The 23,326-nt window shown below is 49.3% G+C and overlaps 1 protein-coding gene across 1 annotated transcript in view; it reads right to left on the reverse strand.

Annotated features, from left to right (window-relative positions):
* Nucleotides 1-387: 387 nt before the first annotated feature.
* Nucleotides 388-23,326, reverse strand: part of ATP6V1B1 (ATPase H+ transporting V1 subunit B1) — a 27,547-nt gene continuing 4,608 nt past the window's right edge. Inside the window, exons 2-14 of the mRNA XM_024756432.1 lie at nucleotides 21,346-21,401; nucleotides 8,572-8,670; nucleotides 8,273-8,366; nucleotides 7,603-7,680; nucleotides 6,574-6,713; nucleotides 5,530-5,631; nucleotides 4,915-5,012; nucleotides 3,808-3,931; nucleotides 3,511-3,661; nucleotides 3,189-3,271; nucleotides 2,233-2,337; nucleotides 1,911-2,040; nucleotides 388-1,820 (exon numbers count right to left, since the gene is read on the reverse strand). Of these exons, the coding sequence (XP_024612200.1) occupies nucleotides 1,657-1,820; nucleotides 1,911-2,040; nucleotides 2,233-2,337; nucleotides 3,189-3,271; nucleotides 3,511-3,661; nucleotides 3,808-3,931; nucleotides 4,915-5,012; nucleotides 5,530-5,631; nucleotides 6,574-6,713; nucleotides 7,603-7,680; nucleotides 8,273-8,366; nucleotides 8,572-8,670; nucleotides 21,346-21,401 (1,424 nt within the window). The 3' untranslated portion in view covers nucleotides 388-1,656. The remainder of the gene's footprint in view (nucleotides 1,821-1,910; nucleotides 2,041-2,232; nucleotides 2,338-3,188; nucleotides 3,272-3,510; nucleotides 3,662-3,807; nucleotides 3,932-4,914; nucleotides 5,013-5,529; nucleotides 5,632-6,573; nucleotides 6,714-7,602; nucleotides 7,681-8,272; nucleotides 8,367-8,571; nucleotides 8,671-21,345; nucleotides 21,402-23,326) is intronic.

The following is a 23,326-nucleotide window of genomic DNA, read 5'->3' on the forward strand; positions in this document are numbered from 1 at the left end:
ATTGGAACCCTCTTGCATTGTTGGGGAAGGTAACATGGTGCAGCCACTTTGGGAAGTAGCTTTGCAGTCTGGCAGTCCCACAAATGGTTAAACAGGGAGTCACCATCTGACACCCAGTTATTTCACTCCTAGGTATGTATGCAATAGAAATAAAAACATACATCCACACAAAAACTTGTACACGATTTGTTCATAGCAGCATTATTTATGACAGTGAAAAGTTGCTTCAACCACATGTCCGTATACTGACGAAGAGATAAAAGGTGTATCCACACTGTGTAATATTATTTAGCAATAAAAAGGAAAGAAGTACTGACACAGGCTACAACATGGATGAACCTTTAAAATATTACACTAAGTGAAAGAAGCCAGACACAAAAGACCACATGTTGTATGATTCCATTTATATGAGTTGACCAGCGTAGGCAAAGCTACAGAGATAGAAAGATTAATGATTGTCTCGGGCTGGGGAGGGGGCAGAAGTGTGGTTTGAGAAGTGGTAACTTGGGGTACAGCGTTTCTTTTTAAGGTAATGAAAATGTTCTAAAATTGTGGTGATGATTGCACAAATCTGTGAATATACTAAAAGTTGTTGAATTGTACGATTATAAGTAGGTAAACTGTATGGTACATGAATCACATCTCAATAAAGCTGTTATTAAGTCAAAACAACCCTATGTCCTGTGGACACCCAAAAGCTTTCCCAAAAATGGCTGTAAATTGTCTTGGGGATGGGAATTTTGTTCTCAAGTCCTCCTTTGGTGTCAGCTCTTGATCCAAGAATTCTGGCCTGGTTCCATAACACATTGACCCAGAAATGGAACTCAGCCTTTTGCTGAAGTTCTATCTTCCCAACCTGCCCTACCTCTTAGGAAGCATCCATGACTTCATCGTAGGTGGGGCAGAGGAGACGGGAAGGGATGGCATTACAGAAGAGCAGGCAGCTTTCAAAGGAACATCAGGTATCCTGGTTTTTAGGAAGCTCTTCGCCCATTTCTTAACTGGGGGGCCTTTCCTCAGCCTTTGCACACTGCCCCCACTGTTCCTCAGGCCATCTTCCCAGCAACTCCCCTCCCCATCTGGAGCAAACCAAATTCCTTCCTAGCATCTCTTAGGCAGAGCTGTTTAGAATCAGACACGTCTTTTGTGGCCTTGAGATTGTCCTTTCTATGGCCCATGAGCTCACATTCCACCCAAGAAATTTATCAAGATATTTTTTAACAAAGATAAATATCTCCCTAAGAAGAATTCTGTTGTCACCTGTTAAGACACTAATGTAGCCTTTTTTGTTTTTAAGGTGGAGAGAATAGTTTAGTGAACTTCATGTACCCCCGCAGCTCCAACAATTATCAGTGTTTTGCCAATCTTGTATTTACATGAGATAAATTCTTGGAAGAGGGCAGTGGTACTTTTAAAATACAAATGCTCCTATCAGAACAAGACAGAGAATATAGGCTTAACCACCTTCTGTTTCCCATGTCGGGGAATCCAGGGAGAGGACTGGAGCGTAGGAGCCCCCCATAACCTGTAGGGGACTGAGGGTGGGCACGGAGCGATGGGTTAAGGTGTGCGGACCAAGACGATAGGGCGGGGTGTGTAGATCGGGCGGCGAGAGCGGTGCCAGGACCTGGCTCCGGGGCCAGGCTTCCCGCGGGGCTAAAGCGCCGTGTCGGGCTCGGGGTCCGGCGGCGCCCCCTCGCGGGAGTAGAATTCATCGATAATGTTCTGCGGGATGCGCTTCAGCATCTCCTTGGGGAAGATGCGCAACAGCTTCCACCCCAGGTCCAAAGACTCGAACACCGAGCGTTTCTCGTAGGGACCTAGGGACAGAGCAGGAGTGTTAAGGGTGTGTGCGCGTGTGGGTGTCGGACCAAGGGGGTTGCTGCCTGAACGCCCCCAACGCGCCTCACCCTGGTTGATGAAGTTCTTCTCAAATTTCTGCAGGAATTCCAGGTAGAGCAGGTCCTCGGAAAGGAGCGCCTCCTCCCCCACCACTGCCTTCATGGCCTGCACGTCCTTCCCGACGGCGTAGCAGGCATACTGGTGAAGCGGGGAGGGGGTCAGCGGTCACGGCGGCTTACCGCAGGAGCCCCGTGTTCCCCCATGTGACTGTGCGGGGACCCCCAAAAGGGGAGGAATTTTTTTCTTCCAGGAGAAAAGTTCGTGGTCCAGCTAGGGCTCCAATCTCCAGCTTCTGAAACTTCCCCACCAGCCCTTGGGCTCTCTCCTTACCAGCTGGTTGGAGACATCTCCATGGTCCTTTCTCGTCATGCCCTCCCCAATGGCGGACTTCATCAGCCGCGAGAGGGAAGGGAGGACGTTGATGGGGGGGTAGATCTGGGCGGGGCGAAGAATGCGTGTCAGAAGGCAGGGTCCAAACTTTCCCTTCTTTCCCACCTCTACTTGTCTTCCCTCCCCTTGTGGTTCTCAGCAGACTGGTCGTTATTCATCCCACAGAGAGGTCAGCTGGTCACACCCCGCCCTCTATCGCCCACAAATTCTAGGGCTTGGGTATAAAGGTGCCTACATGTGCGCACCTAGACAGGAGAGTGGAGGGGGAAGATGCCATGATATTAATTCATGAAAGTCTCGCTCTTTCAAAACTTCTGATTATTTGGACAAAAGCCAGGTAGAACCTTAATAGTTCATAGTTGCAAAGAAAAACTGCCAAACAAAGAGGAAAGAGTAAGGGGGTGGCCTAAGATGGGACAGACACATTTTCTAACCCTTTGGTACGTTATTCACCACCTACTTGTGTCAGTTACCGATTGTTTTTGCTCACCAAAGCAAATTACTAGAAAGGAAAGAGAAGTGATGTTTATTTTGTATCTACGATCTGCTAGATGCTTTCTGTGGGCCAACTTATTTTATTTTATTCTCCACAATGCAACTGTGTGACATATATTATCATTCCCATTTTATAGATGAGGAAATCTAGGATCAGAGAGATGAAATGATTTTCTCAAGGTCCCACATCCAGGTAGGCTGGATTCCACCCAGACTTGTCTTCTGTCTGGGAACCAAACAGTCTTCCTTCCTGGGGATTATCTCCTGTTAGGGGTTAGCCTTGTCTGGCCCCTCCTCATTCACAGGGAGATGAAGTACAGGGGGTGGTGGGACATTGGTTATTAGTCAGCGTACTTGGAGATGGTGGAGAGAGCAGGAAGTGGGTAAGGAGGGGACAGTACCTGTCTGTTATGAAGCTGTCTGTCCACATAGATCTGTCCCTCTGTGATGAAGCCCGTCAGGTCTGGAATCGGGTGGGTGATGTCTGCAAGGAAAGGCACTGGTGTCAGTGTAGATCCAGGTCTCCACCTACTCAGGGCCATGTAGGTTCTATTCCCTCATGGGAGTGGGTGATCGGGGGAGGCAAGGAAGGGAGAGTGTCTACCCTGATGGAGGAACAGGGCTACTGCACACCTATATAACGAAGCATGGGCCCTTTAGGTGTCTGGGTAGGATGGGAGGGCAGGAGGGTTGCAGAGGGTAGTGGGCAGGGAGGCGGCTCACCGTCATTGGGCATGGTGAGGATGGGGACCTGAGTGATGGACCCGCCCCGGCCCTCCACACGGCCTGCCCGCTCGTAGATGGTGGCCAGGTCTGTGTACATGTACCCGGGGAAGCCTCGGCGCCCGGGGACCTCCTCTCTGGCAGCTGAGACCTGCAATGTTCGTGGGCCTTGGGGTAAGAAAGGGGGCAAGAGGCTGACACAAAGGAAGGGGAGTGGGGTCCCAGTGACCATGAGGAAAGGGGTGGGGACAGGCCTGCGTGGGCCAGCTCTGGGCACAGTGACTACAGCCACCTCACCTCCCGCAAGGCCTCTGCGTAGGAACTCATGTCCGTCAGTATGACCAGCACGTGCTTCTCACACTGGTAGGCAAGGAATTCAGCCGTGGTCAGTGCCAGGCGCGGGGTGATGATCCGCTCGATCCTGCAGGTACGGCCAACGTTTAGAGAGCCTCGAGGCCCAGGCCTGTGCTCCATTTAGCCCGTGCTGAGTGGGTGGTGAACTGGGAAGCTGGTACAGTGAACAGCAGCAGAGGACTGGGTAAGATGAGCCCCAGGCCCCAGCCCCCAGATCCAGGCGATGGTTCCTGGGAGTGGGCCCTCAGTCACGTCCTGCTATTCAAGGTAGGAATGAGGACAGAGGCGGGGACAGGCAGGGAGCTGGGTGAGAGAGGGACAGGCAGGGCCAGGAGTGACTGATGACGATGACAGTGTCCCTCGTCCCCCAGGACACCCGAGCTTGGGTCATCTGGAGCACTCACACACTCTGTGTCCTCGGGGTCCTTTCCTTACTGTTCCCCTCACTATTCCTTGCTGGGCATGGGTCAGAGGCTGGCCTGCCCCGGCAGCCCCTTCCACTGGGGGCAGTCCAGGCACTCTCAGTGTCCGGGCTCTGTGCCTGTGGCGCTTTTCTCTGGTGACGTCATCTGGGCCTCCTGAACTCTGCTACCTGGTTTGAGTTCCTTCTGAGTACCTTCAGTTCCCAGGACAGTTTATTAGGTTCTTTTTTTATCACCTAACCTACAAATTTAAACTCACATTTTCTCAACTTTTAAAATAGCAGTTTTTCTAAGCGAATGGTTTAGGGAAATATCTCTTTAGTGGTGACTTTGCGGAAGTGAGTCTCGGATGAGGGGTCCTGACTTGGGATGGTGGCTGGATGCAGGTTGTGGGCAGGGCGGAGGGGCGACAGGTGGCAGGCGGGCTGTGGCCCAGCTCCCTGTCTCTCCGTGTGCTGTCCCTACCTCTTCCCCAGCCTTGGTGTCCCCATCTCCACAATGAGGGGTTGTTCTCCCAGCTCTGGCCCATGGCTGTAGTTCTGGGATGCCTGAGACCTGGTACTCTGGGTCTTGGAAGGGGACAGGGCCTGCTGCCTAAGGGCAGTATGGGTGCCAGGGGATGGCTCACGTGGGGTCGTTGGCCAAGTTCAGGAAGAGGCAGACATTGCCCATGGTACCGTTCTGCTCGAAGTCGGACTTGAAGAACCTGGCTGTCTCCATGTTCACCTGGACACACAGCAGGGAGGGCTGGAGGCGGGGACCAGGCTCCTTCCCTCTCTTCTCAGTAATGCCTATTGACTGACCTGCTAACGGTCACTGGGGTGAACCTGGGGCTTGAGAGGGCAGGGGCTGGGTTTGCTGACCAGTCCGGGATAGGGTCTCATCAGAGCCCCAGAGAGAGGTTCAGACTTCAGGCTCAGCTCTGCTCAGTGCCACCCCTGCCCCTTACCCTACCCGCTGCTTCCCTGCTAAACTCCCCGTCCCTGCCTTGGGCCCTCTAAGGGCCCCCGGGAGCCCAGCTGTCCTGGGCTCATCTTATAGCTGCCGTGGCCTCTGGGCTTCTGTGGGGCACACACTGCCCGCTCCTCCAGTCATGCTCTTACCTCTCTCACCAGACAGACTCCGACTTTGACGGCTTCTCAAGAAGGAGGATAATGCTTCCCCCATAAGACTGGGTGTGCCAGGGGCCAAGCCTGCCTGCCCATAGCTTCCAGAACTTGCCAATCGGCCCAGCCCCTCTTACCCCCATGGCTGCAAAGACGATGGCAAAGTTGTCATCGTGGTAGTCCAGCACGGCCTTGGATTTCTTCACCAGCCCAGCCTGGCGGCAGATCTGGGCGGCGATCTGGGGATGGGAGGAAAGGACAGCAGAACCGGAGCTCGAGTCAGCCCTCTGAGCACCACTGAGGAGCACGGACAGGGTAACTCCCAGCCCATCCTGCCGCCAAGGCCTTCGGCGGGAGGGACCCAAGGTCAGCAAGGAAGAAGGGCTGCCCTGGGTCCTACAGCCGCTCTCAGGGGAGGGCTGCCTTATTCTGTGGCACCTGAGGACCCAGGGTGCCTGTCATGAGGAGCAGCGTGGAAAAACAGTTCCAGAGAGCAACTGCCTACCACGGGTTAGGGGCAACTTGGCCCTTCAGAGTCCCCTCTGCCCCGCAGCCTGCTAGGGGTATCTCTGGGGTTTGCCCCAGGCCTGCAGCGTGTGGAGTTTCCAGTCGTCATGTCCAGATCCAGGATGAGCGTGTGTGTAGGGGGAAGGCAGGGACACTTCTGCCGTCTAATCCCTCTGAGCATTTTGAGGGGGAGCCGGGGCGCATCCAGGAGTAGAGGAGTGGGGGTGGGGGGGGGGGGGATCATCTACAAACCTTGTCACACCAGCCACTCTGGGAAGAAATGGGCTGTCCACTCTGGGTAGAGGGGGTAGGGCAGGAAACCTGCACAGGGAGGCTTCAGACGGCCGTGGGGCTGGCCCGAGGTGGGGTTCGCTCAGTGCAGGCAAGTAAAGACCATTGCAAGGACCAGTGGTAGAGCCGTGGGCCCAGCTGCGCAGGACACTCAACACTGGGGCTACCCGTGGGCTCTCTCATGAGCCAGTGCGAGCCCCACTCACTCAGGATGGAGGCTTGGAGATCTGTCTGGGGGCCCTGAGTCCCTGAGCTGCCAGGAGACAGCTGCCGGAGACCCCAGCCTGCTCGGCACAGGAGGCCCCCCTCGCTGGCCCACCAGCCCCGGCCTCTGCTCCATCCCTTCCCCTTGGTCGTGCCCACAGGCCCCTCGAAGTCCTCACCTCATTGTGGGGGAGCCCAGCTGCTGAGAAGATGGGGATCTTCTGGCCACGGGCAATGCTGTTCATGACGTCGATGGGCGAGATGCCCGTCTGAATCATCTCCTCCGGGTAGATGCGGTTGTGGGGGTTGATGGGCTGGCCTGGGAGACGGTGACCATGGACCCTGCTCAAGCGTTCAGGTCTTGCCTGCCCTCCCCCACCCCTGTCCCAGACTCCAGGGCAGCACTGTTTAAAAGAATTTTCTTCCCTGATGGAACTGTGCTCTAACTGCGCTGCCCAAAACGTAGCCCTGGCCACGTGTGGCTATTGAGCATGCAAAATGAGGGGTTTTTTAAAAAATTAATTTATTTTATTTTTGGCTGTGTTGGGTCTTCCTTGCTGAGAGCGGGCTTCTCTTTGCAGTGGCTTCTCTTGTCGCGGAGCACGGGCTCTAGGCGCGCGGGCTTCAGTAGTTGTGGCTCACGGGCCCTAGAGCGCAGGCTCAGTAGATGTGGCACATGGGCTTAGATGCTCCGCGGCATGTGGGATCTTCCCAGACCAGGGCTCGAACCCGTGTCCCCTGCATTGGCAGGCGGGTTCTTAACCACTGCGCCACCAGGGAAGTCTCGCCATGTGGTTTTGAAATCAACTTTTATTTCATTTGAATTAGTCTGTATTTCAATAGCCACAGTCCAGTGCTCCCTTGGACGGTGCCACCCAGGCACATTAGAAGTGGCAGACAGGTGGATCCCAGAAGGCAGGAGAGTGAGGGTCTTGGGCACCTGGGGAACTTTGCACAATGATGATAGCATTTTATAGGAATGGGACATGAAATGCAGCTGGCCCCAGACACAGGGGCCTTTGCTCCTCTTGTATCTCACCTGACCTGCCTGTTAGTATGACCAGTCCTGGGGGTGAGCCCTGGGCAATGGCCCTGGCCTTTATCTGGGGCAGAATTTCCAAGGGCGAGGTGACAGAGGCAGTGACTGGGGTGGGAAAGGTAGTTGGGGGCTGGGTCCCGAGAGCTGTCCCGAGCCTCCGGTCACTTACCATTGATATCCAGGAAGTCCTCTGCCATGACCACTGGCCCCTTGTCAATGGGTTTGCCAGAGCCATTGAAAACCCGACCTGGAAGTGGGTGAGAGGGGTTGAGTGGTGCTCAGGAACAGCCCTGGGTCTCTCACTGCCACTCACCCTGCACACTACCAGCTCTCACCCAGCCCTCGCGTCCCAATTGCCCCATGTCCCCCTCCCCTCAGCCCTTGGTTACCCCCAGGAAACTGGCTACAGCGACTGCCTCCTTGGGGGTCTTTCCTCCTCTCCTGGAAACCTTTACAGGCAAGGCCTTGGCCCAGGACAATGACTCTAATGGGGAGTTTTAGGGCTGGAAAGAGGAGAGGGCCAGGTATGGCAGATCTTGGGAGAAAATTAGGGGATGTGCAGTTCGTTCCAGCTTGACCCCAAATAGATGGCTACCTCCTCTGCCTCTAATTTACTGAAGCTGCCTTCCTCATGTATTGAGCACCTGCTGTATGTCAGGCCCTGAGCTGGGGTTGGGGGTCAAAGACAAGGCACAACCTCTGACCTTAAAGGGCTCCCAGGGGAGGCAGACTAGGTAAAGAGGCAATGACAGTGCGGTCTGCTAGGTAAGCACTTGGTCAGGGCAGCTGGGCTGGTGGGACAGAGGGACGCCCTCACCCTACCCATCCCTACCCCTCACCCAGCATGTCCTCCGACACTGGAGTCCGTAGGATGTCCCCTGTGAATTCACAGGTGGTCTTCTGGGCATCGATCCCAGAGGTCCCTTCAAACACCTACAGGGTAAGAGGTTAGTTAGTCGAATAAGTGGTTTGCTGGGGACAACGGGGCCTCCCATTCTAGGCTCCCTTTGTGTCCAGCTCCGGGCAAAGCTCTCTCAGGGGAAATAGAACATTTTCTGCCTTTGGAGTTTATAAGATAGTGTGGAAACTTTGTGGATTCATTCATTTATTCAACCACCATCTTATTGACACCACTTACCTGAACAATTGCCTTGGTCCCAGCCACCTCAAGCACTTGCCCGTTCCTCTGAGTCCCATTGGGGAGGGTGAAGTTGACGATCTCAGCATACTGGGCAAACTGGCAGGAGGGGAGAGCACCCCAGAGTGTCAGTGAGACCAGAGGTGAAGTCCCTGTCTCCTCCCCAGACTTCCTTGACCCATTCTCAAGCTCCTTTCTCCCATCTTGTGCCCAGATACTCCTGGAAATGAACTTCAGAGACTGGTAAGTGGAAAGCTTAAATTCTGTTTGGGAGGCAGTATACCTAGGTGGGTAGGAGTACCGTCTTCAGAGTTGGAAGGCCAGGGTTAGAATTGAAGCTCTGACACTTAGAAGCTGTGTGACCTTGTGGAAGTTACTTAATGTCTCTGAGCCTTACTTTCCTCATCTTTAAAATGGGAATAATACTAACACCTATTTCGTAAGGCTGCTGTGGGGAGGAAATATATGGAAAGTCATTAGCTGGTGCCGGGACCTTGTAACAGCTCAATAAAATGTAGTAGCTGTTATGGCTGTTTAGGTCTCCTGACAGCACCATTGTTTCTGCCCCTGTGGACTAATGGTGAACACACTGGCAAAGTTCTCTCCTCAGCTCCCAGATGTCCCCATCTACCAGTGGCAATCTTTCCCTAGCCATGGGGCTGGGATCAATTCACATGTAGTCCTCACAGGCTTCAGGAAAAAAACGAATCAGGCAATCACTTTGCTTTTGGCTAAGATCAAGTGAAGTATTCATTCTTATCAATGTAGAAAGCATCTGGCCAACATCTGGAATATATAAAGAAATCTTACAACTCAACAATAAAAAGACAAATACCCAATTTTATAAATGGCAAAGGATCTAAATAAACATTTCTCCAAAGAAGATATACATGCGCCCAATAAGCACATAAATGATCAACTAATTAGTCACTAAAGAAACGCAAAATCACAAAATGAGACAGCACTTCACACTCATTAATATGGCCGTATTAAAAAAGACAGATAATAACAAGTGTTAAGGTTGTGGAGAAACTGGAACGTTCAGACACTGATGGTGTGAATGTAAAATTGTGTGGTCACTTTGGAAAATAGTCTGGTGGTTTCTCAAAAGGTTAAATATAGAGTTACAGTATGATCCAGCAATTCCACTCCCAGATGTACACCCAAGAGAAAGAGAAACACATGTCCACATAAAAACTTGCATATGAAGGCTCATAGCAGCATTATTCATAATAGGCAAAAAGTGAAAATAACCCAAATGTCCACAAACTGACAAATGGATAGACAAAAGGTGGGATATCCAGGCAGTGGAATACGTCAGCTTTAAAAAGGGATGAAGGGGACTTCCCTGGTGGCGCAGTGGTTAAGAATTCGCCTGCCAATGCAGGGGACACGGCTTTGAGCCCTGGTCCGGGAAGATTCCAGATGCCACGGAGCAACTAAGCCCGTGCGCCACAACTACTGAGCCCGCGTACCACAACTACTGAAGCCTGTGCGCCTAGAGCCTATGCTCCGCAACAAGAGAAGCCACCGCAGTGAGAAATGAGAAGCCCGCGCACCGCAAGGAAGAGCAGCCCCCACTTGCCGTGACTAGAGAAAGCCCGCGTGCAACACAGCCAAAAATAAATAAATTTAAAAAAAAAAGGGATGAAGTACTGATCCATACTACAACATGGATGAACCTTGAAAACATCACGCTAAGTGAGAGAAGCCAGAAACAACAGGCCACACAGTATATAATTCCATTGATATGAAATGTCCAGACTGGTCAAATCCATAAAACAAAAAGGTTAGTGGTTGCTGGGGACTGGAGGAGGGAGGATCGGTAGTGACAACTAACAGGTTCAGGGTTTCTTTCTGAGGTGATGGAAATGTTCTGGAATCAAGTAGTGGTGATGGTTCCACAACTCTGTGTATAGACTAAAACCCACTGAACTATACACTTGAAAAGAGTGAAGTTTATAGTATACACATTATAACTCAATTTTAAAAACCAATCAGGCTGTCCCTTCAGGACCCCAGGCAGCAAGTGGGTAGGTGGATGTCTGCCCCAAGGGAATCCCCGAGCTCCGCTGTCAGTGTGTGCTTCAGGAACCAAGTTCTAGATGAGGCTATGAGCCAAGACAAAGAAGCTGGGCTGGGAGAGCAGACGCTCCCAGCTGACACTGGTCCTCAGCTCTGGTCAGCACCAGGAGAGCTAAGCCCTCCACCTGCACCTTCTTCCCAGGGGAGGTCCTGGAGAGAATGCATGGCATCGCCCAGGCTCCCTCACCTTGCTGCCCATCCACCTGGCTTCCTTGATTCACTTCAGGGGTAAGTCATAATCTTAATCCAATAAGAATACATGTAAAAAAGACTGCATCTCTCCCTGCCATGTTTCTAATATTCTGGGAAATTAAAGTACTCCTCTAAGTTACTCCTTGGACATTAGAAGAAATCAAAACTAAAATCACAGAAGAAACAGAAAATAATGAAAAGGATATCACTTCGAACACATCAGTGTTTTCTGATCATAATCAAAGTAAGTTAGCAATCAATAACAAAAGGATAGTTAGAAAAACTTCATACATTTGGAAATTTTGAAATGTTCTAAATATAGAAAAAGTGGGACTTCCCTAGTGGTGCAGTGGTTAAGAATCTGCCTGCCAATGCAGGGGACATGGGTTCGAGCCCTGGTCTGGGAAGATCCCACATGCCGTGGAGCAACTAAGACCATGTGCCACAACTACTGAGCCCGCATGCCACAACTACTGAAGCCCGCGTGCCTAGAGCTTGTGCTCCGCAACAAGAGAAGCCACTGCAGTGAGAAGCCCACGTGCCACAAAGAAGAGTAGCTCCCGCTTGCCGCGACTAGAGAAAGCCCGCGCACAGCAACAAAGACCCAATGAAGCCCAAAATAAATATAGAAAAACTTATAATCAGATTAGAAAACATTTAGCACTAAACAATAATGAGAAACTATTTTTCAACACACATGTGATGCATTTAAAGCTTTAAATGCTTATATTAGAAAAGAAAAAATGTAGAGGTAGTTTAAATGTATGCAACATGAAAAGTTAGAAAATAGAACAGCATTAAAATTCCAAATAAAATAAAAGAAATAATAAAAGGGCAGAGATCGTTAAAATAGAAACAAATATACAATAGAGACGATCAACAAAGCCAAACTGGTTCTTTGAAAAGACTAATAAAATAGACAAATCTCTGGCATCACTGACTAAAAGACATGAGTAAATAATTGTTGGAATAAAAAAAGTCAAAGCTAGCTCTACGAATAATATTAAAAATAATTTAAAAATTATGAATAACTTTATGCAATATATTTCAGAACTTAGATGAATAAATTTCTTGAAAAATACAAATCAAACCAAATCCAATTAAAAACACAATAGAAAGCCAGGATTGTCCTATAATCTTCAAGATATTGGATAAATAACTTAAAATCTTTCCAGGAAGAAAACACCAGTCCCAGATAATTAGTGAGTTCTAACAATCAAGGAACAAATAATTTGAAACCTACTTAAGCTCTTCAAAAGACTGGAAGAAAAACTCCAGTCTTAATTAATTTTATGAGGCAAGAATAATCTTGATACAAAATAAGATAATAATGGGAAATCTATAGGCAATCTCAATCAGGAACATAGATGCAAAAACACTAAGCAAATATTAGCAAACTAAATCCAGCAATGTACCAAAAAAGACCACAAGTTACAAACAAACCAAGCAATAAAAGAAAAAATTTAAAAAACAAAAAATGAAGATAAACACATACACACAAAAGACCAAGTTGGGGTTATTCCAGGGATTCAAGGTTAGTCTAACATTAGAAAATCTACTAATAAATTTATCTTATTAATGAATTAAAGGATTAAAAAACATGTTATCTCAACAAGGTTTACAAAAAGTTTAGAAAAAAACTATGATTGAAAATAAAGAACAAAACTATTCTTTGAAAACAGAATAAAAGGGAAATTCTTTAACCCCAAAAAGTAGCCTCAGAAAACCTACAGAAAATATACTCAATGGTATAAAGTATAAAACAGTCTCTTTAAATTTAGGAGCAAAACAACACCGCCTGCTATCAGCATTCCATTCAGCATTGTACTGGAGGAACTAACCAAAGTAATAAGATGAAGAGAAAACAGAGATTAGAAGAAAACAAAACTATAAAATGGAAAACTCCCAAACCCCAAATCTAATATAGTACCCCCAAAAAACTATAGACTAATTTCTCTTATAAATATAGATGCAGAAATTATAAATAAACTACTGGCCAGTCAAATCAAACAATGTATTAAATAAATAAACACGTATGACTGAATAGGGTTTATTCCAAGCATATAAGTTTAGATCAATCAACCTCTGGGAAATTCTGAACCGGAGTCAACATTTCACAACATCATTTATAATAATAGGGAGTTTGTGAACCTAAAAGAAAAACCCCACAGGATTATGCAAATAGAAATCAAAAGGCTTTTGATATAACTCGGCAGCTGTTTGTAATACAATTCTATGTGAAACAGGAATGGAAGGTAACTCCTTGAATACTAGACTATTTACCAAAACCAACATCAACATCCTTCTAAATAGTAAAATGCTAAGCCTATTTTCATTTCCAATAAAATCGGTAATGCACAGAGAGAGATGCCTGTATCACCATTGTTACATAATGTTGTTTTGGAATTTTTGGTTTATACAATAAGACCAAAAAAAGAAATTGAGAAGTATACCAATAAACATAAATAGAGAATGTTCTATTTTTAAAAAAGATAGTGAGGGAAGACCGTATTCTTCAGAAATGTTAAAGAAAGGCTGTAGAGGGCTTCCCCGGTGGTGCAGTGGTTGAGAATCCGCCTGCCAATGCAGGGGACTCGGGTTCGAGCCCTGGTCCGGGAAGATCCCACTTGCTGAGGAGAAACTAAGCCCGTGCGCCACAACTACTGAGCCTGTGCTCTAGAGCCGATGCGCCACAACTACTGAGCCTGTGCTCTAGAGCCGATGCGCCACAACTACTGAGCCTGCGTTCTAGAGTCCGTGAACCACAGCTACTGAGGCTGTGCACCTAGAGCCTGTGCTCCACAACCAGAGGAGCCACCACAATGAGAAGCCCGTGCACCGCAACAAAGAGTAGCCCCCACTCACCACAACGAAGACCCAATGAAGACCCATTTTACAATATAAATAAAGTTATCAAAAAAAAAAAAAGAAAGGCTGTGGAAATATTCCAGGTTATAGGAGGCTAAACAGACATGATGATTAAATGTGATACCAGGCCCTAGACTGGATCCTATACTGGAGGGAGAAAAATGCTATAAAAGACTTTATTAGGTCAGCTTATAAACTGGAATATAGATTGTAGATTAAAGTATCAATGTAAATTTCTAAAGTTGATAACTACTGTGGTTGTGTAAGAGAATATCCTTATTCTTCGGAAATACACACTAGAGTTTTGGGCATAACTTTCAAAATATAAAAAAAAAATTAAGCACACACACACACGCATATACACTCAGAGCAGTGATAGAACAAATGGGTAGATGGATATTCCTTGTACTATTTTTTTTTTTTTCTTTGCGGTACACGGGCCTCTCACTGTCGCGGCCTCTCTCGTTGCGGAGCACAGGCTCCGGACGCGCAGGCTCAGCGGCCATGGCTCACGGGCCCAGCCGCTCCGCGGCATGTGGGATCTTCCCGGACCGGGCCACGAACCCGAGTCCCCTGCATCGGCAGGCGGACTCTCAACCACTGTGCCACCAGGGCAGCCCCCTTGTACTATTTTTATTTTTGCAACTTTTTATAAATTTGAAATTGTTTCAATAAAAAGTCAAATTAAAGTATGCCAGTGGAAAAAGAGACACGATTCCCTTTATTTGCAGATGATATTGTATATCTAAAAAACTCTGAGGATCTAGTTAAAAACAAAAACAAACAAAAACAACCCCATCCAGGATTAATAAGAGAATTTGGCTGTATACAAGATAAATATATAAAAATCAATCTCAGATTATTTTCCATTGTGTTATTATAAGATATTGAGTATAGTTCCCTGTGTTATAGAGTAAATCTTTGTTGCTTATCTATTTTATTTAAGTAGTTTGTACCTGTTAATCCCACACTCCTAATTTATCTCATAATCTGAAAAAATATATATATAGGGCTTCCCTGGTGGCGCAGCGGTTAAGAATCCACCTGCCAGTGCAGGGGACACTGATTCGAGCCTTGGTCCAAGAAGATCCCACATGCCGCACAGCAACTAAGCCTGTGCGCCACAACTACTGAGCCTGCACTCTAGAGCCCATGAGCCACAACCACTGAGCCCACGTGCCACAGCTACTGAGGCCCGTGCGCCTAGAGCCTGTGCTCCACAACAAGAGAAGCCACCGCAATGAGAAGACCGCGCACCACAACAAAGAGTAGCCCCCGCTTACCGCAACTAGAGAAAGCCTGCACGCAGCAACGAAGACCCAATGCAGCAAAAAATAAATTTATTGAAAGAAAAAAAAGCTTCTCATTTAAAAAATATATATATAAAACTGATTCACTTTGCTGTACACTTGAAACTAACATATTGTAAATCAACTATACTTCAATTAAGAAAAGTGTTCCCGGGGCTTCCCTGGTGGCGCAGTGGTTGAGAGTCTGCCTGCCGATGCAGGGGACACGGGTTCGTGCCCCGGTCCGGGAGGATCCCACATGCCGCGGAGTGGCTGGGCCCGTGAGCCATGGCCGCTGAGCTTGCGCATCCGGAGCCTGTGCTCCGCAACGGGAGAGGCCACAGCAGTGAGAGGCCCGCGTCCCGGAAAAAAAAAAAAAAAAAAGAAAAGTGTTCCCCCCAAAAGAATCACAGAATATTAAAACGTATCATTAAACAAAATTTATGCAAAAAGTGAAAGAAAAACAATCGCTATTTTTTTCTATTCCAGCAATCAACGGAAGAGGAAATGGAGAAAAATATTTCATCCACAAGAGGGCCAAAACCCATAAAATATCTGGAAATAAATTTAACAAGAAAGGTACAAGAAAATAATAAACTCTTACTGAAGGACAGAAAACAAGCCCTGAACAAATGGAGAGCACTAGTGCTTTCCAAGACAGAATGACTTACTATCACAAAAATATAAATCCTTTTCAAAAATATATAAATTCAATGTTTTCCCAATGGATTGCTTCTCCTGGAACTTGATAAAATGATCTTAAAATTCATGTAAATGTCTGAGAATATCCAAAAACAGTTATGGAAAAGATCAGGGGTGGAGGAGTTGCCTTGTCAGATATTGAAACGTGCTCTAAAGCTACTGAGGTCAAGTGGTCAGTGTTGGCATGAGGCAGATGAACGGAGATGTTGGAAGGCTAGAGTCCAGAAACAGATCCCAGATGTTAGGAGACTATTAGAGAACAAATGTGGCATATAAGTTCATAGGGAAAAAGAATTTATTGTACAAATGGTGCTAATACACTGGGTATCTATCCCTATCATAAACACAAACGCATTCCAGGCATATAAAAATTTAAATATAAAACTAAAACAAAATACCAGAAGCTTTTCTTCTTTCCTTTTTTTATGGAACAATCCAGTTAAAAGCTGGATAAGAGAGACATCTTTAAGCAAGATAAGAAATCCAGAAGCCATAAACAAAAGAATAGAAATCTTTGATAATATAAATATTTGAAATTTCTGTATGGCAAAGATACCATAAACAAAGGTGAACAATAAAGCAAAACGTACAACTCAATGTGTAGGAAACGGTCACAGAGGAGGAAGTGCGACCTCAACTGATAAAAAGATACTCAGCTCCGCTAGTCATCAGAGAAATGCAAATAAAAGCAAGATAGGACTAGTCTTAACCATTAGGCAAAATTACTGGAGAGCACATATTCAGTGCTGGCAAGGATGCTGGGAAGTGGGTCCTCTCATGCATGGCTGGTTGGAATATGAATTACCACAACCTTGCTGGGCAAGCAATTTTGCTCCGAATTGTCAATATCTATTTAAAAATATATATAAACTTTGAACCAGCAATTCCATTTTGGGGGAATCTATCCTGTAGCAATAAGGGCACCAGTATAAAAAGGATATATATCGCTATGCTATTTGTAATAGCAAAACCTGGAAACATGCTGATTGTCTATCAAAAATGGAAGACATCACGGTACATCCATACCACAGTATGTCCAAACCATAGTCGCTATCAAAAAGAATGAGCAAAATGTGTATCTACTGACATGGAGGAAATACTCGATACATTTTAAGAGACTAACACCAACGTAAACATCTAACTTGCTTATTTGCCCGTATAAGCAGGATCTTTACATTGGTTATCACACGAGGGTGGGAATAAAGAGGTTAGGGGCAAATAGTTAACTTTGTGTATTTTATTTCACTAGTTACAAAAAGCATGTTTTGTGTGTGCGTGGAATTAAAATGTAAAAAAAAAAAAAAATGGGGGGGGGAATTCCCTGGCGGTCCAGGGGTTAAGACTCCGCGCTCTCTCTGCAGGGGGCCGGGGTTGCATGCCTGGCGGGGAACTAAGATCCGGCAAAGCAGCGCAGTGCGGCCAAAAAAAAGAAGGGCGGGGGGAATAGGGGAACATGTTCAAGTACAGTGACGTCGTTGTCACCATCACGACTATCATTATATCCCCTGCTGTCCACACACCAGTGACCTTCAGGGCCAGGGAAGAGGGGTGGATGGCTCAATTCCCCTAAGCGGTGAATAGGGTGAGGTCCTCCCCCCAGGGCTCCCTGCGACCGGAAGTTGAACCTGAGACAGGAGGATTCCCAGCTCTGACAGTCACTGAGAGAAGCTCTGGCTTGGGGATGCCAGGAAGGCGATCTTCTTTCCCCCAAAACCACCGTCAGGCCCCGCGGAATGGGGTCACTGGGGGAGGGGGCTCGCCCCAAGAGGAGTGCTGAGGTCCGCGGAGGGGCTGATGCCGGACAGCTTTTGGCTTCATAAGCACAAGAGGGAGCCCAAGAGCAAGGACTGCGAGGCCCCGGGAAACAAGTTAAATACAAGTCCTGGCTCCAACCCCTCTTCCGGTCTCTGTGGGCCTGTGTCTCTCTCTCTCTGAAATGGCCACTGGCCTCATTGTCTGGGGCGCAGATGGTGGGCTGCTAACCTCAGGAGGAAAAATGCTCGACAGAACACCAGCCTGAGCGGGCCCCAAAGCAGTTAGGCAGTGGGCCCAATGAAAAACAGGCAGCAGGCTGATAAAAATCGATCCTTTGGGAACTTCCCTGGTGGTCCAGTGGGTAAGACTCCACGCTCTGGGAACTAGATCCCACATGCGTGCCGCAACTAAAGATCCCGCATGACGCAACTAAGACCCGGCACATTCAAAATAAATATTTTTTTAAAATTCTCTATTACCTAAAAAAAAAAAAGCGATCGTTGGTATGTGGGTTTGTGCGGGTGATGGAGAGGGGAGAAGAGGTGGCACACTGTGTGTCCCTGAAAGATGAAACATCACAGAAAGGGAACTTTAAGCAGCAGAGAGGTTACAGCCAGATAGGAGGAAGAACCCTCAGAACCATGGAGCCCAAGCATGGAGGGTGTTATCTGGAATCCTTAGGAAGAGAATGCCAGTTATTTGTGTGGGGGGGAGGGTGGGTGTGCAGCGGGAGAATTCCAATGTGCAGCAGTGAGCTTTTATTTATACCCCGTTTCCCAGCCGCAGACCTGATTCTCTCAGCTCTCATTGTTGGTTACTAAGAGAATTGCAGGGAGTGTGTGGATGATTCAGTGCAGCCCACCTCCTCTGCTGGAGATTCAACCGAGTTCCCAACCAGCCAGGGGTCAGGCACAGGGGTGCTGTCGCATCCACTCAGGAGCCTGGGAAGTTCTTAGCAAGCCTGGCAGGACTTGGACAGGGCGTGCTGCCTCCAAGGCTTCTCCCCATGACAACGCCCAGGGCAGTTTGGGAACTCCTCTTTGGAAATTGTTTTTGGAGCTGATGCACACACTTTTTTTTTTTTTTTTTTTTTTTGTTAGCTCAGCGGCCATAGCTCACGGGCTTAGCCGCTCCGTGGCATGAGGGATCTTCCCGGACCGGGGCACGAACCCGTGTCCCCTGCATCGGCAGGCGGACTCTCAACCACTGCGCCACCAGGGAAGCCCTGCACACACTTTTGAAAGCTTTTTCCCTGATGAGTTTGGGAGCAGCCACAGACATTTGGAACCTAGTCTGGTGGGTAATGTGAATCTCAAACAAGGGCCAGTTTGAATCACAGAATATAGCAGGCGGAGATCGTCTAGAACAGCGGTTCCGAGGGTGACCCGGCCCTCCGGCAGCATTAGCCACCGGGAGCTTGTCAGGAATGCACATTATTGGGCCTCAACCCAGGCTGCTACCTTAAGAGGTTTTCATACAATTTCAAGGCCCTGATTACCTGTCTAAGAACTTTGGATCTATGCAAAATTCTTCCCCCCAATATTTTTCCATTTGAGAAGGATGGAAGCAGAAAGCGTTATTGCCTGTGTGATTCAATTCACACAGAAGGTGGCGCTACAGAGACAGAATTGTGGCATTTTTGCCCAAGCAACTCTAGAACAAGGCGTGTGGGACAGTGGAGAGGGGTGCATAAAGGTGCCTTCTCCATCTCCTGCACTTACGAGACTGTCAACTTCTGATTCCTTTCCCTCCCTCTGCAAGCCCAGGATTTTCTGGGTGTCTCCCTCACCCAGTTACTCCGTTCTACTTGAGTTACCGATGTGTCCAGTAATCACAGAACCATAGCCTGGGAATCTATGCCCCACCTTACAGCTGGAAAATGCATGTCTGCATAGGTACTGACTCTCCATACAGAGTCCTATGTAGACTGACAGGGAGTGTGGCAGAGGTGGGCAAAGGGGCAGGAGATTCACCAGCTGTCTATTTAATGAGGTATATTAGCATTTCCGCATTCCAGGCAGGGCTCTGCTAGCTGTTCTCAAGGAGGAATAATAACAATACATTTATCGGATTTGATCCTCACAACAATCCTATTGTCTTTTTTTTTTTTTTTTTTTTTTTTTGATTTTTTTTTTTTTTTTTTTTTTTTTTCCCTATTGTCTTTTAATGGCTGAGGAAACCAGGATTTACAATCCTAGACGGATGGTTCTCAGATCACCTGGAGGGCTGTGAACACAAACTTGTGGGCCCTCAGAGTTTCTGATTCTGTCAGCCTGGGGTAGAGCCCGGGAATCTGTAGTTCTAACAGGTTCCCAGGTGGTGCTGATGCTGCTGATCTAGAATTGACGGGTAGTTGATAGAAAGGGTGGGATGGATCTGGGATTAAAGTTCAAGAAGTCTGAATCACACGGGTCTGGTTCCAGCGCGCACGTGCAGACCAACTCCGCCACACTTCTTCCCAGGGTGTCCCTGACACTAATGGGCCCAACTGTGATGTCTCCATGAGCTTGGAATCTGTTTTCCAGAAATGAGTGAGTCTGATCTCTTTAATATAGTTGGCTCAGATTTTGACAGGCCCATACTTATTCATGCTCTTATTCATTCATTCACTCACCCTTCCTTTGAACAAACTGAGCCCCCATGATGGGCTAGGTGTTCAGTAAAAGTACACCGTGCAGCTCTGGGAGCTTGGGATTTACAAACACCATCCAAGTCCAATAGGAGGGCACATTGTGGTGGGCGGAGAGGGGCAGGGAGAAGACATGTGGCCAGGTGGTGACCAAATGCCTCGATGGATGCTGCCAGCAAGACAATACACAAAGCTGAGAGCAGGGACAGGCTCACTGCTTCCAGGAGAAGGTGAATCAGAAGAAGGGACCAGGGGGACAGGCAGTGGAGAAGGCAGAGTATGCGCAAAGGCCCAGAGACATCAAATGTCAGCTTCACACAGAGACAGTGTGGGTTTCTAAGTGGGGAAGGGAGGGTGATGAGATGTGGAGAGGTATGCAGGACCCTTAAAGGACAGAGGGCCTGTAAGGTGAAGCCATGGGGAGACCTAGTGAGGTTGGAGCAGCAGAGGGAAGGGGTCAGGGCTCCTATGGCTGCAGAGTAGAGGATGGGAGGGCGCTAGGCTGGGGCCCCTAAGGATGTGGTGGGTGGGAGATTGCCGACAGAACATGGGCCAGGAAGGGAGGAATCAATGTGGCACCCAGATTTCCAGTTTGGGGTTGGGTGGCGTGGGGTGGGAGACAGGGGCGGAACTGGTTGGGGGGGAAGCAGAATGATCGGGTAGCTTTGCAGAGCTCTTTACGCCTCGAGAATCCCCAACCCCGGGACTCAGAATACTGCCAGTGTCTGCCATGGTCCTACGGTTCCCTGAGGACACCAAGTCGCCCGCATACCACCTCCTCCGTGAGGCCCGCCTCACTTCCCTCAAGCTCAAGCTGCTGGCTCCCAGGTTGAGACAGTCCAAAGACCTTTGAAAGCCTCAAGCTCTGGAGAGTCAGCTGGTATCCATCTGCCTGCCGCCTCCTCCTCTTCCTTTTAAAAGAAGACCCGTGAGGGCTTCCCTGGTGGCGCAGTGGTTGAGAGTCCGCCTGCCGATGCAAGACAGCCATTCTACTGATGAAGAAAGAGGCACGATAGCTGCAATGCCCCTGTTCATTGCTGGTAGGAGCAGGTCTCTTAAGGCCCACAGCGGGGCCCACAGAAAAGGCAGGAAGAGAAAACCTCGGGTGGCCAGGGAGGGAAAATGTGGAGATGGGTGTCTGGGGATCTGGAGCATGGGGGCCACCAAGGGGCAGGGCAATTTAGAAGAGATCAGTACAGGGGCCGGGAGTACTGGGATTTGGCCGTGGTGCCTGGGAAGAGACAGAAGTCTTACCTTGACCTGGTCCAGCACCACCAGGGGCCCATTGACGCTGCACACGGTCCTGTAGGCTGGGGGAGGGGTGGGGGGGTGAGGGTCTCACACCGACACCCGGAGAGACAGACACACACGCATAAGCATCCTCCACCTTCCCTCCCTCTAAGCACCACCCCCTCCCCTCTCTGGAGCCTGGGCCGTCAGGGTCATTAGCTGTGACAGGGCCAGCCACCATTGCTGTAAGGGTCATGCCCCTGCCCGCAGGGCCCCCGCTGCCTCGGACACCTGCAGGAGGCTGGGGGAGGGCCAGGGCAAGGGCAGAGGCCCCTCGAGTCCTTCCCTCCCACACCCCCAGCCATCAGAGGCCTTTCTCATCTCTGAGGCTACTTCCCGTCTGGCCTCGGCCCCCACTTACCCACTACTCCCTCCTCTCTGACCCACAGCATTTTCCAAAAGCTAGAGATGTGATGAGAGCTGCCCTCCCTGCACCTCAGCAGGGCCACACTTCTCTCCATCACCCCACACTGACTGGGCACTCGTGTGTGTGTGTGTGTGTGTGTGTGTGTGTGTGTGTTGGGGGTGCAGGCATCAGTGAGAAAAGTCAGCCAGGGCCCTGCGCTGCCACGAGGCCGGGCTCACTGGGTGCCTGTGGGAGCGGGGAGAGAGCAGAGCCACAAAGAAGGAGGATGAAGCAGATTGCCCCAGTCCTGATGGCTGGAGAGAGCCACAGATGGGGATGTGAGCTCGGCTTACAGGGAGGGATTGGGTTAGACATCAGGAAATACTTCCCAGCTCCAGTGCTGGGGACCCCAGTAGGAGAAGCACAGACTGGCAGACAGGAAGCTTACTTTGGTTCTGTGAGGCACTAGCTGAGGGGCCCTGGGTCCTACCATCACCCATGACCCCGGGACATGGTAGCCCTTCTCCAGGGTCCTTTTGAAGTACCATTGGGACAACTGGGGTGAAGGGACCTGGCAGGGCAGGATGGTCAGGGGTGACTGTGAGGTCGCTGGGTCACTCCCAGGCTGGAAGGGCCTCCGACAGGAGAGCGGTGCAGCCCTCCTCTCAACAGGCCAGGAGAATGGGGCTCAGAGGAGTGGAAAGTCCACCCAGGGACACAGAGCCCTGTGGCAGAGCAGGGGCAGGGCCCCCCTCGTGCTTCCTATCACACCACATGGGCTCCCACCTGCCTTCATGGCTTTAGCAGGCCTGCTGCCCAGCTGCTCCCGCCAGGCAAAACTAAGCGGGGCTCAGTGGTCAACCCCTTATTTTTGTCAGATCGAAGTTCCTTTCCTGGGGACTTAGTCTAGGAAGACCGACTGGGCAAGGTGATCCTTGCACAGATGTTTTCTATGTTCTCCCAAACTTAAGGACTATTAGGAAAACTCAAGAAAGCTAAGTTCTTCTCAGACTTGGGCCCAGAGCTGGGGCACTCCCCTCTCCTTCCTGCCCTCAAGCTACCAGCCCCCACGTGCACCTGAGCCACTCTCTTGTCCTTTTCCCACGGAGGTGGTGTCCCATCTTCCATCTAAGCCAGCCCCTCCCCGGCACTGGGAACCAGGCCCTAGAGAAGGCTGAGCACTAGGGTGACCCGCCAGCGTTCCTTCTCTCTGTGGCCTTCTCATCAAGCAAGTTCTGGTATTTTCCATCTTAAAATCACACCCTCCACCCCAATCCTTGTCCAGCGACGATCACAGCCCGGCTCCACTGCCCTCTCCACCTGCCACCCACACCTCACCTTCCAGTCTGGCTTTGCCCCTGGAAGGGACCAGGGCCTGGATGTACTCTCTCCTGCAGGTTCACTCAAGGCTGGGACCTGGTTCTTGACATCTCACTCCTGCCCTCCAAGCTCTGCTTCCCTCCTCCCTCCTCCCGTCCTATCTTCAAGCCTGCCTCTCGGATGCCTTCACAATACTGGGCTAGGCAAATAAAGGAGGCAGATGAAAGATGGAGCCTACAGTTTAAAAGGGGATAAAGATAAAACAATTGCCAACTGGTC

Source organism: Neophocaena asiaeorientalis, unplaced genomic scaffold (assembly GCF_003031525.2).
Source record: "Neophocaena asiaeorientalis asiaeorientalis breed wild unplaced genomic scaffold, Neophocaena_asiaeorientalis_V1.1 scaffold303, whole genome shotgun sequence".
NCBI lineage: Eukaryota > Metazoa > Chordata > Mammalia > Artiodactyla > Phocoenidae > Neophocaena > Neophocaena asiaeorientalis.